General features: G+C 42.3%; 1 protein-coding gene across 1 annotated transcript; it reads left to right on the forward strand.

Moving 5' to 3' along the window:
• The first annotated feature begins 11,719 nt into the window (after nt 1-11,719).
• Nucleotides 11,720-16,840, forward strand: LOC120903671 (sulfate transporter-like). Its single transcript, XM_040313234.1, has 8 exons — nt 11,720-11,820; nt 13,817-14,334; nt 14,428-14,549; nt 14,618-14,782; nt 14,856-14,960; nt 15,045-15,186; nt 15,534-16,138; nt 16,226-16,840. The coding sequence occupies exons 2-8, from the start codon at nt 13,875-13,877 to the stop codon at nt 16,670-16,672; spliced, it is 2,046 nt and encodes a 681-aa protein (XP_040169168.1). The 5' UTR covers nt 11,720-11,820; nt 13,817-13,874; the 3' UTR covers nt 16,673-16,840.
• The last annotated feature ends 3,170 nt before the right edge of the window (nt 16,841-20,010 follow it).

Here is a 20,010-nt window from a genome sequence, read left to right on the forward strand (position 1 = left end):
GTATCCTGCCAGCCTTCGCCACCGTCAGGATGCTCGGTTCGCCGTATAGCTCAGCAAGCTCGTGGTTCATCCTTCTCCTTCCAACTCTAATGCTCAAACACACCGCCAAAGATGGTCCGGAGGATGCGTCGCTCAAACACCCCCAGAATCAATGTGCGATATATCTCACATTTCGTACGCGCTCGAAATCTTCTGGATCTCACTAGTCGGTGAAGCCCATAGTATGCTGGATAGAGGTACTTTCTGGAGGATCTGCCATAGACTGCAAAATTTGGTCGATGGTGGATATGCCTTCAACAACCCCAGCTTGGTAGCTGCCAGCAAAATTTGTAACAAGGGGCGCAAGTCTGGAGAACAGGATCTGGGACCCTTTTTGTAGACTGGGTGATTGACATCCAGCTTGAACTCCTCCGGTAATTGCTCCTGCTCCCAGATTTTCACGATCAGATAAAGCATTTCGACGGTAAGCCTCTCCGGTCCCATCTTGAAGAGCTCGGCCGCCAGTCCATCACAGCCAGCAGGCTTATTGTTCGTAAACTGCATCATTGCTGCAGCTCGTGTTGCCGCTGTGCTGCTGCTGTGGTAGTTGCCTTGTTCTGCTACTTGCGCCAGCATCTCTTGCCCTTGCTCCATGCATGTGTCCTTCGAAGTGACAGTCATGTTGTATGAGTTGACGACTGTACCACGAGGCCATGACACATCACGTGAAAGTAAACATTCAGCGAGAGATAGTGGTGAGAACAGAGCTCTCTTAGTAACCAGTGATGAAAAAATAAAAAAAATAACCGAAATCGCTATCGAATGACTTTACCAAAAGCAAAAGCGGCTCCGACAGGTAGGTATTGTAATATCCTGGAGATTTGACCCCTGATAAGACCATAGTGCCCAATATGCCGGATCAGAATATGACCATCACCGTGACAACTGTGCGATAATCTGAATGTCAAAATAAAGATCATTCGTTTACGGATCGTTGTACTGACAACACCTTCAGCCTTCTGTTTATTCTTCTACTTTGCGATTTTAATCCTTTGTTAAAACTTGAACGCTTAATTCAAATTGGTAAAACTCGATGTTTTACATCTCAGAAGTGGGATACGTCTTATCGCCTGCACCTGCTTTGCTGTCCAATCCAGCACGGCACAAGATTGTGTATCGAAGAGTTTGTTTGTTTGTGTGTGAGATGACGCTACCATCTGCCATTGCAATGCGCAAAAACGAGAAGCTTCTGTGTGTGCTTGCCCGGTATAGGCAGCCAATTCGATGTTTAGGCAACGATTTGCCTCATGGCTAGACCAGATTACGCCAGATTCACCAGCCACAACGATATCGATCCCTGCAACCCCAAAGACACCAGCCATCTAGCAATTGCATTTAGTGTGGCCGCCATCTTGTTCATCTTGCACGACAATGACGACACCGCCATTTAGTATGAATACGGCCGCTGGCTATTCTTTTATCATCGCTCATACTTGGAATACTGGAAAAGCTTCGCGCATCACTTCTGTTATTGCATGTGCACCGCATGCCGTGTTGTCATCGCCTCCGATTCATCGTGTGTATTGCCTTCCACCACTTTATGGATTGACCCCGCTACCACCCTCTACCGCCGCGTCATGTTCGAGTGCTGTGGCATCGGTTGTAGCCTACTGAGCTGTTGAACAACAATCATCGTGGTGTCGTTCAGTATTCAGGTTCATCCTGATCGACATTGTCCTTATGCTTGGCTGTAACTTCTGTAAACGTCAGCAAGACTTCTGGAGGAGATGCCGATCAGCGGCAGCAGTACTTACACCCACTATGAGATTGATTCAACCGCACGCATCACATGACGACATTATTCAGGATCAGTTCTTTTCGATATCAGCATCGTCCTCATGCTTGGCTGTAACTTCCGTAAACTTCAGCAAAACTTCCGGAAGAGATGTTGGTCAGAAAAGCAGCTGTGATTGAAATTGACACCCACCTTGAAATTGACCCAACTTTACGCATCATATGACGACATCATTCAGGATCAACACCTTTCGATATCATCATCGTCCTTATGCTTGGCTGTAACTTCCGTAAACTTCAGCAAGACTTCCGGAGGAGATGTTGGTCAGAAAAGCAGTTGTGATTGAAAGTATGTGAGTTATTCTCATGCCAGCTCTGTTCAATAAGTATTGAAGATTTCTACAGTAAAGCCGCTCAAATTGAGGTCAATTTGTTTGTCGGGATAGCCGAGCTGTAATATCCTGGAAATTTGACCCCTGATAAGACCATAGTGCCCAATATGCCGGATCAGAATATGACCATCACCGTGACAACTGTGCGATAATCTGAATGTCAAAATAAAGATCATTCGTTTACGGATCGTTGTACTGACAACACCTTCAGCCTTCTGTTTATTCTTCTACTTTGCGATTTTAATCCTTTGTTATAACTTGAACGCTTAATTCAAATTGGTAAAACTCGAGGTTTTACAGTATAAAAATCCAAGCTCAAAAGAGTCCGAAGCCGTCCGCTGCCGCTTGTCGACAGGCGGATCCGTCAAAGTAGTCAGGATAGTCAGATTTTTTAAGCGCGAAATTCGATTGGTGTTTTATTAACTTACAGATTTCTACTATTTATCTTGTTTAAAATTTAACTAGTTTTCCTTCTTTTGATTAAACTAAGGATAGTACATAGGAAAAGCATGGCTTCGGACGGCACCGAACTAGTGATGGGACAAACCACGGGAATCACTATCGAATGACTCAGCCAAAATTAGAAGGGGCTTTGGAGGGTAGTGCAAAACTTAAATCTCGGAGCCGTTCCTGGAACTGATCCCCCACTCATATCGGTCCTATAACTTATTCTTAATAAATATCTTTCGCGATAATGGTTCTGAATCCATACCTAATCTAGAGCTTATACTGAACCCACGCCGATCCTGTAAATGATACCGTCCCACATCTGTTGTTAACCACAACCTTTTTTATACCGGTCAAAGAATGGATCTAACTCAGTCTGGGAACGGATCGTGAACCTATCTCGGTCCTGAAACCGATACAGTCCTGCAACTGATACACTACTATTCAGTAAAACATTTCCACCAGCACCTTTTTGAAAAATTTGATGTAGATATTCTGCGGAGCGAAGAAAACCTGATCTAAGTAGTCAAAAGTAAGGCTGCGAGCCACAAGTATTTTTGAGAAATCTACGTTCTCAACGTTTTTAGGATTGGCACAAAATCGATTTGAAAATCTTTTGAGAATCTTTAAGAGAGAATCTTTGAAAAAGTTGACGATGCAGCGATCGGCTATCTGATATATGTACAATTGTGCTGTTCGTTTATCGGTAATAACGTTGGAAATTGTTTTAAATGTTTATAATTGAAATGTGCAATCTCTTCGCGGATCGCTTCGCAGACTGCTTTTCACCGGCATGAATGATACGGCATGAATGATACCGATACCATTGATGCTGCTCTCGTCAACACTCCGGCTGGCGCAATTAACATGAGCACTCCTTTCATCGACAGTGAGATCGTTTTATCTGCCCTAACGCAACTAAAGCCTTCCTTCGCTCCAGGACCCGACGGAATTCCTTCCACCGTGCTGAAACGCTGTCAAACGACAGTAGCACCTATCCTTGCAAAATTGTTCAATGCATCGCTAGCCAATGGCTACTTTCCCAAAACATGGAGGAAATCTTGAATGGTTCCTATTTACAAAAAGAGCGACAGGACAGATGCCATCAACTACTGGGGTATTATATCTTTGTGTGCCACTGCCAAGGTGTTCAAACTAGTGATATACAAAAATCTGGTACATGCATGCCGCAGCTACCTAAGCCCGTATCAACATGGATTCGTGCCAAAAAAGTCGACTACCACGAACCTGGTTGTATTTGTAACCTATTGCACTAGTCAAATTGATGCCGGAGCTCAAGTCAATGCAATTTATACAGATCTGAAAGCAGCATTCGACTCTCTTCCGCACGCAATTCTTCTCGCTAAACTCGATAAGCTAGGATTTCCCAGCTCGCTCGTACAGTGGCTTAAGTCTTACCTAATTAATCGCACATACATCGTGAAAGTTGATAAGCACATGTCCAAAGAAATAGTCAGCAGCTCGGGTGTGCCACAAGGAAGCAATATTGGCCCGCTTCTCTTCATATTGTTCATCAACGATGTTACCCTCGCTTTACCTCCCGGCAGTATCAGTCTGTTTGCCGACGATGCAAAAATTTTTGCGCCTATTCACAACACAGGTGATTGTACATTGCTGCAAGACTGCATCGAAATTTTCTGTTCGTGGTGCAAGCGTAATGGACTGACTATCTGCATCGAGAAATGCTACTGTGTGTCTTTTAGTCGATGCAGTAGCCCAGTCAATGGTACCTACTTCATGGACGGCACTGCAGTTAATCGACAAAATCATGCCAAAGACCTGGGTGTTCTGCTTGACTCTAGTTTGAACTTTAAACAGCATATCGATGACGTTGTAGCCAGAGGAAATCAATTACTTGGCGTGGTTATCCGGACAACTAATGAATTCCGCAACCCCATGTGCATCAAAGCTATCTACAACTGTATCGTTCGTTCGGTTCTGGAATATTTGTGCGTAGTCTGGAACCCAACTACTGCTTCTTCAATTGCTCGACTTGAGGCGATTCAACGTAAGCTCACGCGATATGCCCTACGCTTACTTCCCTGGCAGGATCGCAATAATCTTCCTCCGTATGCTGCGCGGTGCCGTCTTCTAGGCCTTGAACCTCTTTCGGTTAGAAGACGCAATGCACAGTGTTCTTTCATCGCTGGATTGCTAAATGGCTCTATTGACTCATCGCCTTTGTTGCATCGAGTCGATATCTATGTACCATCCCAAACACTTAGGTCTAGAGAAACTCTACGGCTCGCTCAACCCCGTTCCAGCGCTGGTCGGTCTGACCCTATGTTCCGCATTTCGGCTGTCTTCAATACTGTCTCGGATTGCTTCGACTTCGACATCTCGACTCAGTGCTTCAAGGAACGTCTCCGGCTTTTGCCGTGGCCGCAGTGAATTGCGATGCAAATCTTGTTTTTGATATGTATTTTTTTTAATGAACTGTTACATCTTAATTAGGCCATACGGCCCCTTGAAGATTAAATAAATAAATAAATAATAATAATAATAAAAGGGTTTCTCAGTTTCTCAGAGTGAGAAAAATTGACGACGGCCACGGGCTCACATGTGAGAACAAGTTTTGAATGCTTGAAAAATTTTAATGAGTGTTTGAGAATGTTTTCTCGGAGCATAGAGCTCTGTTCGTTACTAGCTCGATATCTCAGTAGCTCTGCGCATTAGTATCTCGGCTGGAGGCTTTTTGGGTTGTCTGTAAAAAACTCGTTCATGTGCACTTTTGTGCTATTACAGTCAGAATCAGTGTTGCGAACGGTGATAGTCATCGACATAAAATTTTACAAAATGATACTTTTTGAAGCATCGCATTCTAGATTCACGTTTTCATTTGACAATCACGGAAAAAAATATCATTTGACACGATGATATTTTTCTGCTACATTCATTTGAATGTTTGATTTTGCTGTACTTCAAGTGAACTAGATCTTAATCAAAAATGGGTCCTTTTTCGTGTTTTCGCGAGAATTTCTATACTCCTCAATTATGAATTTATAAAAAAAATGATCACATTTTGCTCATCAAAGAGCTTCTCCAGTCCAGCTGAGAACCAGTCGTTTACTGGCTGCTGTAAGGAGTGGTTTAGGACAGGTATGTCAAACTGGCGGCCCCTGAGGTCTCAGTATGTGGCCCGCAACGCTATGGAGCAATGATTAAGTCACTCCATATTTGCCTTTAACATCGATATTTGAGTTAATTATTGCTGCCCGCAACAGGCTTTTCGGGTTAACAAATGCCCTGCGGAACAAATGAGTTTGACGCATCTGGCTTAGGATTCCGTTCAGATTAACACGTTCAGCACTGCGCTTATTTTCATCAACTTTCCGTTCCGCCGGCATCTAGAACGTAAACGTCTAACGTCTAACTGCTCGGTCGCATATCGCTGTGCTCCGCGTATTTCCAAAAATATTTAAGTGTATTTTCTAACGTACCCAGTTAATACTCGTTCAATTGACTACCAAACTGGTCCCTGTTACTGTTGCGCGTTAGTGTGTTATTTCATTGACCCACGACTGTGTATTAACGTTTTTAATCCGGGTTAACGGTGGTGTGATCAAAACCGCGCATAATTTCGCGATGGCGGCTATCAGTTTCGCGTGTGCTGTGCCACTGGATGCTGCCGACTGTATCGTCGGCTGTGCGTACTGTGAGGCTACTTTTCACCGCGGTTGTTGCAGGCTGCCTTCCGAGCTGATTGATGCGGTCCTGACTCACATCGATCTGCACTGGAGCTGCACTGGGTGCACCAATATCCTGAAAATTCCGCGCTGCCGATCTATCTCGCTTGTCCACTGCCGTCACCGTGGAGCAAGTGGTCGCTTCTGTGAAACGCCGTTTAGCCACCGATGACGTCCTAGCATACTGCTTGCTGAGGAAGGGAGTCAGTGTTGACAGCGTAAACTGGCTTTCTTTCAAAGTGAGAGTACCGGCCGCCCTTCGTGACGCAGCACTCGCCCCTTCGTCCTGGCCTGTCGGTATTGGAGTACGTGAATTTGTACAATCCCGTCAACGAGAGCATGGACACTCATCGTCACCAATCACCATCAAACACCGTTCTCTCACACGCACACCTGTTGTCATCGATCGCCGATCGATGCCTCGCACACCAACATCCACTGTCTATCACGCACCGGCACACGCATCAACATCACAGGCTCAAACACTAACATCACCACAATTGGGAGAACACACGCTGAACGACACCACTCATGGTCCTAACTCAACACTCATTGACGGCCCGCTTTTAATTCGCCGCACTTCCAACACCAACTTACAACAGACCACACTTGACCGTTTCTTTCACGAATAGACGAACCTCTGTTAAGTCTGCACAAACACCTACCTGTTTTGTTCCTGCTCCTAATGCGCTTCGCACTGCCCGTTCCACTGCCTCTGTTTACTATCAAAACGTGCGGGGACTGCGCACGAAGGTCGATGAGTTTCGCCTGTCGGTGTTGGAATCCAATTTCGATGTAATAGTGCTTACGGAAACCTGGCTCGATCCTAGCCTACCTTCCGCTTTGCTGTTTGACAATAGCTTCCGAGTCTACCGATGCGATCGTAGTGTTGACAACAGTACATGTTCCCGCGGTGGAGGTGTGTTGATTGCGTGCTCTCAGTCTCTGACGTCACGGGAACACACAACGGTGCATCCATCGCTTGAGCTAGTGTGCGTTGTAATACAACTAGGCAATTCCCGACTATTCATCATTGCTGCATACCTCCCGCCTAGACTTGCTGCAAATGCTGCCACGCTCCGTGAAATCGAAAACTGCATTCGCTCATTATGCTCAACTATGCATCCCGGAGACGGTTTACTCCTGTTAGGAGACTTCAACCAACCTCTCGTCTCCTGGTCAGCCGCTCAGCATGATCCGGATCTGTCATTTCTGCATTATGAGCCACGTACGCGATCGGCTCTCTCCGCTCTGTTTATGGACGAGATGCATCATAGCGGACTTTTTCAGATCAATGGTCATCTTAACACCAGCGGACGCGTCTTAGACCTGGTGTTTGCAAATAATGCTGTTGCTTCTGTTTGCCTTCCGCTTGAACTTTGCCTCACCCCGCTGTTAGCAATTGACACCTATCACCCTGCGCTTGAGTTGGCCATCCCGCTACCACGAGAGGAATCAGCCGTTCCTGCGCTAACACCACGCCTTGACTACGCGCGGACGGACTTTAACAGGCTCCTGCCGATGATCGCCTCGTTCGCGAATGTCTTCGATTGTTCCCGTTACGCCACTCTTGACCTCGCTGTGAAAGATTTTGAGCGGTTCATGTTGCAAGCCCTGAATGAATGCACGCCGGTGAAACGACCTAAACGAGGCCCCGCTTGGGGTGACAGAACGCTGTGCAGGCTCAAAATGGCTAAAGCTGCCGCGTATCGCGATTATTTGTTGCGTAGGTGTCCCGCTGCATTGCGCAACTATAATACTGCGCACTCTCTCTATCGGCGCTATAACAGGTTCCGCTACCTGGGGCACGTACGGCGTACGGTTTTGCGCTGCCGCGGCAATTCACGTGTACTGTGGAACTTCGCAAACAATCGTCGGAAATCCTCTGGTTTTCCTAGCTCCGTCAGTTACAACGGGCGCAACGGCAACAATCCGTCTGCTGTATGTGATATTTTTGCCTCGCGCTTTGCCGCCACCTTCCTTCCAGCTGTAACTGATGAGAGGCAGATAGCCGACGCATTATCAAACGTACCGGTGGATGCTATGGCCCCAAACTTGCCGATCATCGATGAGTATTCAGTCGCGAAAGCGATTGACAGGCTGAAATCTTCGTTTGCTCCAGGGCCTGACGGGATCCCGGCTTCCACGCTTAAGCGTTGTGGCACCACCATCGCGCCTATCCTGGCCTCGATTTTTCGCGACTCGCTGCGTTCGGGCATCTATCCTGCCTGCTGGAAAACTTCGTGGCTTGTTCCAGTGCACAAAAAGGGGGACAAATCAAATGCATGTAATTACCGTGGCATTACATCGCTTTGTGTCTGCGCTAAGGTCTTCGAGCTCCTGGTGTACGAACCTCTCCTCGCAGCTGCCTCGAACTACATTAGCGCAGCTCAACATGGATTTGTCCCTCAGCGTTCAACCACCACCAACCTGGTTGAGTTCGTTAGCCTCTGCCACAGGACCATCGATGCCGGCTCGCAGATCGACGCAGTCTACACGGACATCAAGGCTGCCTTCGATAGCGTTCCGCACGCCTTGCTGCTCGCAAAGCTCGAAACGCTTGGTCTGCCTGTGCAGCTGCTGGCCTGGATGCGCTCCTATCTTGCTGGTCGCACATACTGCGTGAAGATGGGACCCCATACGTCGCGCCGTATCGATGCTTCTTCGGGGGTGCCGCAGGGGAGTAACCTTGGACCGCTGCTGTTTGTCATTTTCCTGAATGACGTAACACGGTTGCTCCCTCCTGACGGCCACCTACTGTATGCAGACGACGCGAAGCTGTTCCTGCCTATCCGTGACCGGTCAGACCAACTCCGCCTTCAAGCCACTCTAAGTGCCTTCCAGTCATGGTGCTCTTTGAATGGTCTTGAATTGTGCGTCGAGAAGTGTGTTGTCGTTACGTTTGCGAGAAAGCGGTGCCCCTTAGTGTATGACTATGCGTTAAATGGAACTACCATTGGTCGCAAAAGCTGTGTCACGGATCTAGGAGTGCTCCTTGACGAAAAGTTGAGCTTCCACGACCAGCTAGAACACGTTGTCACTAAGGGTAACCAATTGATCGGCTTACTAAAACAAATAGCACGAGACATCACTGACCCGATCTGCATCAAGACGCTATACTGTGCTTTGATGCGACCAGTGTTAGAATACGCTTCAGTAGTATGGTGACCTACAGCTGTTCGCCCCCTAGCTCGTTTAGAGTCGATCCAGCGCAAATTCACTCGGTTCGCTTTGCGCTCCTAGAGTGTCCAACTTGACTATGAGGGACGCTGTGCGTTGCTTGGCATCGAGACGCTGAAGCAGCGGAACAGCAACGCTCAGAGGCTGTTTGTCGCGGGACTTCTTGACAATCGGATCGACACGCCCGCGCTTCTTTCGAGGCTCAACATGTATGTCCCGCCGAGATCGCTCCGAGCTAGATCGCTACTTGACGTGGAGGAACGCCGCACTCGCTTTGGCTCCTCTGATCCGTTTATTCGTATGTGCCGTGACTTTAATGTCATTTGTGAGCGTCATCAACCTGACATGTCGCGCACCGCATTGTTAAATAGTATTCGTGTCGTGCGACCTTTTACATGTTAATTATGTTACTTAAGACTAAGCGTGACAAATGAATGACCGAAATGTGACTACGTTATAATGAATGAATGTAAATGAATTCGCTTCAAGTGGGCCATTTGCGGTCCGTTGAATTTTAATTAATAAATAACAAATAAATAACAAATAACAAACAGTAGATTTTGAACCAAAAATGATTTTTTCGCTGTGATTTAAACTCTACTCCTTTCATCAACACTGTTATCAACCGCAATAATTCTTACAACAACATTATTTTACTTGCTCACTGCTGCTATTCATGCGAGTAGAATACAGTTACAGGCGGTCCCCGAGTTACACAGTTAATGGGGACCGAAAACGGTTGCAAAATACCGCGTATCTCGAATTTCCGCGTAAATCAAATCTCTTGATTTCCTGCCAAAATGTCACTAAATGTCGTATAATTTTGATCGTAAAGGGTGATTTTAGCAAAGTCATCAATTATTTTATATGATGCTGACTGAATATAAAAGTGAATATAACCTCTTGAAATGGTTTTTAGCATAACTCAAAATTAGTTTACTCAAAAAACTGTCCAATTTATAAAACCGCGTATCTCCGAATCCGAGTATAAGAGGTACCGTGTATCTCGGCTACCTGTATTCGCAATGTTTGTTGATTCCCTAGCAAAACACCAATGGCAGGCCCAAAGAGCCTGCCACCAGCATACGGGAAAGTTCACTGGCATGTCCTGGGGCCTGCCAACAGGCTGATCGTGTAAGGTTATTGTTATGTTCCTTTCTTTCTTCGGTTATAGTATACATAGAGGTACACGCGTTTTTAACATAAAACGAAACGTTGAACTTTTAACGAAACGAAACATTAACATGAAAGACATTATTCTAACGTAAAACGCGGACTGTTCCCGTCGTTCCCTTTTCGTGTGCTTTCCTTGATTTGCCAGTTGCCAAGTGCCGGCGTGTTCGCCGATCGACCCCGTTGACCGCGCAAACGATGACCCGGAAGGATTGCACGCACACATCAACCGATGATCGCTCACGCGCCAACGGTGAGTTACCAGTAGCAATCCATCTGATCCAGGTTAGCTGCGACGTAACATGTACACAGTTGCTTTAAGTTGTTCAGAATACCACATTTACATGTAATATGTCTCATCGAGTATTCGATTTCACACCACGCACAAAGCGTATATTTCATACATTTGACGCAACTTTAATCTGTCAACAATGTTTTTCGTTTTGAGGAATTTTTAAAATAATCTTTCTAAAAGCTAACAACGGCTTGAACCTTATTTTTGTTATCAGTTATCGTTTGTACGGCCCTGGTTAACATACAAAACTTAATTTGACATCTTTTTTGTATATCCCTTTTTGGCCGATAAAATTCATCAAGCATTTAAAAATCTTAAGTTGTTTATATGTTTATATTTCATAAAGATATTCATTGATTTATGGTACAATGAAACGCATTGAAATTGAAAGCTTCAGTGGCTTTTTTAATTCCCCTTGAAAGCATGCTAGCTTGTGAATTTGGTGGCGAAGGTTACCCAATTTCACACTTTTATGTATCCACACCCAAACAAACACGTGAACGATGTTTACTTTCAATAGTAACCTTACTTGGACATGAAAGATCCATCAAATCTAGAGCATTCTTCCACAGATCACTCTATTACATGGGAATTTCGTATGATAATCGTATGGACTTGCTAATTGATCATCGCTAATCATTATCGTCTTTGTGATACGATTATTCGAAGTGCGAAACGAAATTCAAGTGCGGCGCTCAAGCAGATGGAAACCGTCGCTATGGCTGTTGATAAATGTTCAATTTAGTCTTTAGTGTAACCTCGGCCAGATCAGACTGCTGCATTATATTTTTCATTTGGTGTATAGTGAAAATCAAAACCAGGTGATAGGGGCTGGTTTTGCTCCTTTACATAGGTATTTACTGAAAAAGTGACAAGTGGCAAATTAATAAATAAATGTTGATATTATATAAACAGGACATTAAGACATTTATAATATTTTACCCAGAATGTGTAGTGACGATAGAACTTTGGTTACTTGCTGTTATTATAAAGACTTTGACGTCTCGACTTAATTCGTCTATAGCTAAACTATGGTTACATTACCAAAATAGCAAAAATAAGTGTACTAATGAAACTCAGTCCTGTATTTCAAGATTGCGCTGCACATTACGCATGAGGGTCCGCATTACTCCGGCTGCATGCTTATCGTAGTGATCTAACATTGGAGACCTTTTCGTTTTTTTCGTAGGCTGAAATTTTAGCCTGTCAGCTGTTGCAGTTTTGCAGTTGCAGTGCAGTTTTCGAGCAGCTATCTGAGTGGGTATAATATAGAGGTGGGCTTATCCCAAGATGTGTGTATTTAGAAGGCCGATTTTTATTATTTCTGCTTTTGCCTGCTTGGACAATAGTTTTCACCCGTCCGGCCAAAAAGTGACGTTCAAATTTGGTTATAAAAAACATGTTTTGAGACCACCTGGACTACATACACTTTGATTATAGATTCCACCACCTGATCTCTGTAATGCTCCTTGGGATTAATGCATACACCACCTTGTTTTGCCATTTTTTCGAGAAGGTGTTCGAATCTAATTCTGAAATAAGTCTTGAAAGCTTGTATAAGCCGACAAGATCTTGTAGGGCATTGCGAAGAGCGCACTGAACCAGATATCAGATCACATCAGATTCATAATCGATAGTTAGATTGTTAGTGGGACGTTGAAAAAGATAATTAAAAATGATGTGCGGTCTGAATTGTTACTTGTCGGATAAAAATTGTTGAATTGAATTTATACGAAAAAATCTGAAATTTCTCTTTAACCCTATTCCAGGCAACCGGGTACCCCCTTATTTCTCTGATTCTAGGAATCCGATTGATTTGAAATTTGGAATATGTGTGTAAACCACAGCGATCATTCTCTGGATTTTTTGGCGTTAATAATAACTAACCTGGTTTTTTATAATAACTAACCTGTTTTTTACAATTAATTTTTAAAATAATATGCTCTTAAAAGCTGAAAGGACTTTTTTGAAGAAAAAAAATCAAAACGTAAAAAACATTTTTTCAGCACTTTACAAACAAATTCACATCGAAACGGATCTAAAGGCCGGGCTGCATTGATCGTACTCCGTAGTGTGATTTTTGTGAACGCCGAGTGGACGTTTATCGAAATGATTTAGCTAAAAAGGATCCCACTTTGATGCTCTACTCATTAATTCACACTGTAATATGTTACGCCAATGCTGTGCAATCCTTATCCAAGGGGTTTTAAGCTAAATACAGTTTTATTACAAAATATGAAAAATATCACGCGGCACCCACGAACACACTTAAAAACAGCATTTGTAATGCCGTTTCATCCGATCTGATATGCCAAAAGTGCCAAATAATCTGATATTCAGCCAATACATATCAATGGGTCTTTATCACATTCATGTTAATTTTGAGCCAAGATTTCAACGCACACTTCATGCAGCTTAGCTGTGTAGTAAAGCTTTGCCACTTGTTTAGATTGCTTTTATCACACATTTGTTTGTCAATCAATATGCAAGAAATTCAAAACAAACTTGTAATACAGACATCAAACATGGTATAACAATCGAGTAGCAAAGCGTACTGGGTTGTTACTAATTTGCTTTGTCATTTAATCTTTAAAATGAACATATTATCAAGCATATACAGAAAATGTGTTCTATAAACAACAATAAATAACAATCCTTGGCGACTTCAGTGTTGCTATGTTTAATCAATCGATCTGCCACATTATTTGTCGCCAACATGTTAAACGTTCTCTAAAAGAGATTTGTTTATGGCCCAACGCTATGGGTGATCCATTATTAACGTTACAACACACTTAGTGATCATAATTTTTTGATATATTTTATTCTTATTTAATTCTATTCCACTGCAGCCGTTACGGATAGGTCAGAATCGCCTTCTATTAATAATCTATTAAGAATTGGCGGAAGATGCGACATCCACGGAACTCGAATGGAATGATGAATCCGGCTTACAGTCGCGATCCCAACGACACTCCGGAACCCACGGGGGGTCGACGATCGCGATCAAAAATATCGCAGGTTATCGTTGCCCGACCACATTACCAGCAAGAGGATCTGAACAATGCCTTTAACTACTTCAAACCAAAGTCTAACTTCTACCAAGAAGCGCTGGAAAGCATGAGAGAGATGGACACCAAAACATGCCTTACTGGACTTTTCCCGATCTTCCAATGGCTTCCGGAGTACTCATTTCCTAGTGATTTCATTGGAGATCTTATCAGTGGATTAACGGTTGGTGTAATGCACATACCGCAGGGAATGGGCTATGCACTTATAGCTAACATGCCACCAATCACCGGAATCTACACGGCATTCTTTCCAGTGTTTATTTATTTCCTATTGGGTACCTCAAGACATAATTCCATGGGTGAGCTTACAGGCATACATAAATAAATTAAATTCAATACAATTCAATCAATAAATTCAAACATATACATATATCTTACCCTACACTACTCAGGTACGTTGGCGGTAGTTTCGATTATGACTGGAAAAGTTGTTTACAATCACTCTGGGGAGGGTTCAAACTTCACCAATTTGGAGGTCGGAACTGCGTTATGTTTTCTTGTTGGCATAATACAGGTAGTACTAGTGTGTTAACTTAGTTAAAACGTGAAAACACTGTCAAACTAACGTCTTACATCTTTTAGCTAGTAATGTGTCTGCTTAGAATGGGTGCTGCTTCATTTTTACTCTCTGAAGCTTTGGTTTCCGGATTCACCACGGGGGCAGCAGTTTATGTCTTTACATCTCAAATGAAGGACATACTAGGCGTAACTCTGCCTCCGCTGGGTAGTAAGTTTGAAATCGTTTATGTAAGTTCTCCTATACCTTAACAAGTTTTGAATATGCTAACAAATCATTGTGATCCTTTCGGTCCCTTTCTAGACTTATTATGAACTCGGAAAAAAAATACCTGAAACTAATCTTATAAATTTGGCGATAGCTGCAGTTGCTATAATCATACTTTTGATCAACAATGAAATAATAAAGGTTTGTTTTTTTTGTTCAACTACACATACTACACACAATTAATTGATGAGCTTTTTTTAACTGAATAATGTTTCCATATTTCAGCCCCGCCTTGCCAAACTTTGTATCATTCCCATTCCAATTCAGCTTATTCTTGTTATTGGTGGAACTTTGTTATCGATACAATACAACCTAAAAGAAAATTATGCAATAAAGGTAGTTGGAACAATTCCTCAAGGATTGCCAGGTGAGTGAATTTATTTCTGCCCAGCTAGGCTGAATAACTCCTACGGGGACAGATTTTTCTTCTGAGTGGAATGTCCCAAAAAAGATTAAGTTATTATTTAATTATAAAAAAATTAATTGTTGATGGTTGATTAAAAAAAGTTTACTTGAGATAATATTAAGCAGGAAGAGTTGTTTATACAAGTAATGTAACTGTAACTGTTTGATAATCGTTTATTAATTAAAAGAAGCAACACATGCTAAAAATTTGGTTAGGTCTTTCTCAAATGATATAATATTCAAGAAATTTATTAGTTCCTCTAAATTATTTTGAAAATTTTAATAACCTGTTAACTCTGTTACTTCCAGCGCCCAAGCTCCCGAACTTCGACATATTACCAGAAATCCTCACGGAAAGCATCACCGTGGCTGTAGTCGGCTATACTGTATCGGTTTCTTTGGGAATAATATTTGCTAAAAAGGAAAATTACGAAATTGGCTTCAACCAGGAACTGCTAGCACTCGGGGCGGGCAACGTATTTGGGTCGTTTTTTTCGTGTTATCCCTTTGCAGCGTCTCTTTCACGTGCAGCTATCCAATACCTGGCGGGCGGAAAAACGCAAATAACTGGACTCATCTCATGCAGCTTGCTTGCGGTGGTGCTTTTGTTTGTGGCATCATTTTTCCAGCCGTTGCCTCGCTGCATTCTCGCCAGTATTATCGCAGTTTCTGTGCAAGGTTTATTGATGCAGGCCAAAGATCTACCAAAGTTCTGGCGTCAAGGTTTTTTCGATGGTGTTACTTGGGTGCTCACGTTTATATCGGTGGTATTCATATCGATTGATGTTGGACTACTGGTCGGATTTGCTCTAAGCGTTTCAAGCATCTTTTTCCGTGCACTCAGGCCGTACATGTGCCAGATGGGAAATGTTCCCAACTCAGATGTATACTTGGATATAACTCGCTACGAAGGGGTGCGTTGTAGCTTAATTGATCTTGCGTTTCAAGCAGGAGCTTTATTGATCGGAGTATTTCTTTTTTTGTTTCAATTATTTTTCCAGCTGATCGAACATCGTGGTATTAAGATCGTACACTACAGCGGAGGGCTACACTTTGCTTCACGTGCCGTATTCAAAAGCAACATCTGCCAATTTCTAAATATCAATTTGACGGAGGAGACTAAGCGTCGCAAATCACCCAACTTCATAGAAGCGGACGATGCCATCAAATATCTTATATTGGACTTTACTGCACTCAGCTATATAGACCCGTCGGCCATCTCCACCTTCAAAACGTTTGTCAAAGATCTGGAGGTAATCGATGTACAAACGCTTCTTGCAGGCTGTTCACCGCTGGTGTTTGAGAAGATGAAGAAATGCAATTTTATTGGTGGAGAGGAAAACTACGTTCGCACTTATCCCACTGTTCACGATGCGGTACATTTTGCCCAGAAACAACTGAGATTACGTGCAGGAGTATCGCAAACGATACAAGAAGTACGTCTGTAAAAGTTGTATTACTAATGTCATAATTTTTGATTATACATTTTAATATTTGCAAAATTGGTTGTCTTGCGAGCGCAATGTGGTTGAGCATGGGGGCGTAATAAAATTGTTATTAACCAATGTCAGTAGATAATCAATAAAAAAAATTCGAATAAATGCCAATACAAATTAGTCGATTTAAAAGAGTTGATTGAAGCATGTTTGCATCCATTACAATATCACACTGAAGCATAAGAAATTTTATATGAATAATTTTTTTTTACATAAATTTTATGTGTTAGTATACATATTGTGATGATTTATTCATTTACTTCGGTGTTGTGGACTCAACATTTGCACTCTTAGTTGTCGATTACGTGGCTGTGATCGTGCCCGAAGGATGATCCTCCCTTGAATTTTAACGTGTTGATTTTTATGTGTTCAAATTGCAATAAAAATTGTTTAATAGTGGTCGGATTTGGTCAGTTCAGCTCATCGATATCACAAACTCCAGACGAGGAAAAAATCCTAGGCGAATTAAACAAAGGATCAATACCACAAAAAAGCCAGTCATATGGATCAATGATTGAAAGCATCATAGAAATGGGGTCATCGTACTCAAGAAACTGCAATAAAAAACCGACTAACAAAATAAACATTGGGCTCTCTCATGAGTGCCTGCTTAAGTAAGTTCTCCGATGTTTTAGTTTTTTCTGATGTAAACTGAGTGATGTTTTATTATCAAACCAATTAGATTGTAAATAAACAAAAACACCTTTATGAAAATCCATAGATCTTGTCAACGCATTGATTTTATTTCATAGACGTAGTTCGATTGAAGTACAGTAGAACGTCGATTATCCGGGCAGCTCGGGACCGGACGGTTACCGGTTAATCGATGTGCACGGATAATGGTCCAAGAAATGTCAAATTCATATAAAAAATATAAAATTCACTAGTTTTATGATTAATTCACTTTGAATTAATCGATTAATCGTTTGTAGAATATTATTTTATTCAATAACTATAGGTTTGGCAGCTTTTCATTGGCAAACATGAATTTCGAAAATACCACTAAACACTACAGAGTTGCACAAAAAACTGGTTGCCCACTTGACTATCGCTGCAAATGTTCGCCGTACGTTTGAACAGCTGTCACATTTATGCGCACGGTTAAGCTGCCCGCCGGTTAATCCGCCCTCGGATAATCGACGTTATACTGTAATAAAAAACTAGATTTCAGTTAGTTTAAACAGATCTTGGTTTTATGGAGATTCCTTGGTTTTATGGAGCTGTAGAACTAGCGATCGCGTTGCACTGCCTATTGCGTTTTGGCAATTGCTTGTTTTTAAGCGGTTGCCTACTTTAAATCATTTTGGAACTTTATGGACCATAGGATTATTTACTGACACGCGGGACGAGTTTTCCCAAACAAAACCTGAAGGTAGAAGAAGCGTTACGTTTCGTGTCTCAGGACTTCGTTGACATTCCATTACCTTCTTTTACAATAGATGATGTATGTTTAATGGTTTCAAAGCTGAAACCCTCCTCAGCCTCTGGACCCTATAATATTCCGGGAATAGTGATCATTTCATTTTAAGACTTGTATTATTTATTCTTTTTATCAATTGCATTGTTTACGCTATACTTGACTGCCCGGTTCTAAAATACGCGGAAGACGTTAATATGTACTTTCCTGTTCGTAGCTCTAATGACTGTCTCCGATTACACGGATTTCTATGTTTTTAAACTTTGGTGCTCCTTAATCTGTTTGTCACTCAACGTCAGTAAGTGCTCAGTTATGTTTAGTTATGTTCTTTCTGACACTTCATTGCCTCGTTCTGAAACTGTTATACGGACGTCACACGAAGCGTAAACTTTGAGGCTGGAAATAGACGAACCGAGATCATCGCGGTACCGCGAAAATCGCGTATGACTTGAACTGTCAATTATGTTATAAAATCTGACAGATATGCGAGATTCGTGTATGGAACCATCCGAGGTCTGGTGACGATTGAATGTGCCAAGAAGAAATATTTTTCTATCAATTTGCGAATCAAATTATTTTTTTCACATAGTGTATGCAAAATAAAATACAAAACTCATTTCTCGACACGAGTTTTCACACAAATCCGCCAGAAAAAGTAAAAATAATCGGTTCGCGCTACCGCGAAAATCTCAGCAATACCGAAGTTGGGTATCTCTGCGAAACAGCAGGCGCGATTGGAGGCGCGGAAGATTTGACAGCTCTACTGTTATACAACTGTTATAAACAAGGCGCGAATTTCGCGGTACCGCGACGATCTCGGTTCGTCTATTTCCAGCCTGACGTAAACTAGGTTTCAGCCAAGGTGGAATATAGAGGAGGTGTCTTCTTAGCGTTTGGCATGTTGCCATTTTGAGATTCAGTTTGACAACAGCCGTCGATTTTTGTTTACAGGCAGCAGCTGCATTATAACGTGTAAAATGTCGATTTATGGAGTGTGGATGCAAAATACAATTTTTTATTGCTAAAAAAATGTTAATTAAACGAAAACAATACATTTATCCTATCCAAATACCAGCAACATTCGTCCCATTTGACAATTGCCGTCGATCGTGGTTTTGTGCTTTTTTCTAAAGCCTCGATGCCCAATTGTTCTACATGACGACAACTCCTTTCTACCCACTTTGGTTTCAGCCATACAACCCATTAATCTTTTGACAGGAAGTTTACGCTCTACCATATAAATCAAGCGTAATCAAGCCTTTTGAGTTTACGCCTCGTGTGACGTCCGTTTTAGAGACTTATGTATTATGCTAGACACGAAACTTTATTTAGCAATAACAACGTTATTGCTAGGGCTAACAGGACTCTCGGACAAACAGACAAAAGACGTTATTGCTAGGGCTAACAGGACGTATGGACATATAATTCAGTTTAAAAATCATTTTACAGTTAAAAAATCACTCAAGTCATCACTGTAATTGAGTACGCTTCGGTTGCTTGGTTTCCGGAGCAAGTTACTCGAATTGAGAGGCTTGAGAGGATTGAACGAAAATTTACCCGTGCAGTTATTAAGCGGCTTCTGTGGACAAATAACGATGTACTACCATATTATCGCACGAGATGTCAATTGTTAGGCCTTGAAACTTGAAATTTTTATGTTTAAATTGTTAACTGGAAGAATTGATGCACCCCTATTGCTAAGCAATGTTAATTTGTATGTCCCTATTACGCCTTTAAGAACTCGACAATTTTCAATGACTGATTTTCTTTATCGTCTTTTCTGTGCTAGGGATCCGTTATTATTGATGTATAAGAATTTTAAATGTCATTGACTTGTCCTGTCTAAAGAGGCAAATGAGGCCAATTGGCTCAA

This window comes from Anopheles arabiensis, chromosome 3, assembly GCF_016920715.1.
Source record: "Anopheles arabiensis isolate DONGOLA chromosome 3, AaraD3, whole genome shotgun sequence".
In the NCBI taxonomy this organism is placed as follows: Eukaryota; Metazoa; Arthropoda; class Insecta; order Diptera; family Culicidae; genus Anopheles; species Anopheles arabiensis.

Bases quoted from the DNA above. Each gene is read 5' to 3' on its own strand.
- LOC120903671 (XM_040313234.1), top strand. From the start codon at position 13,875: ATGCGACATCCACGGAACTCGAATGGAATGATGAATCCGGCTTACAGT. The intron at 14,550-14,617 runs GTAGTACTAGTG...TACATCTTTTAG, and splicing joins TTCTTGTTGGCATAATACAG to CTAGTAATGTGTCTGCTTAG. The intron at 16,139-16,225 runs GTGCGTTGTAGC...TTATTTTTCCAG, and splicing joins ATATAACTCGCTACGAAGGG to CTGATCGAACATCGTGGTAT.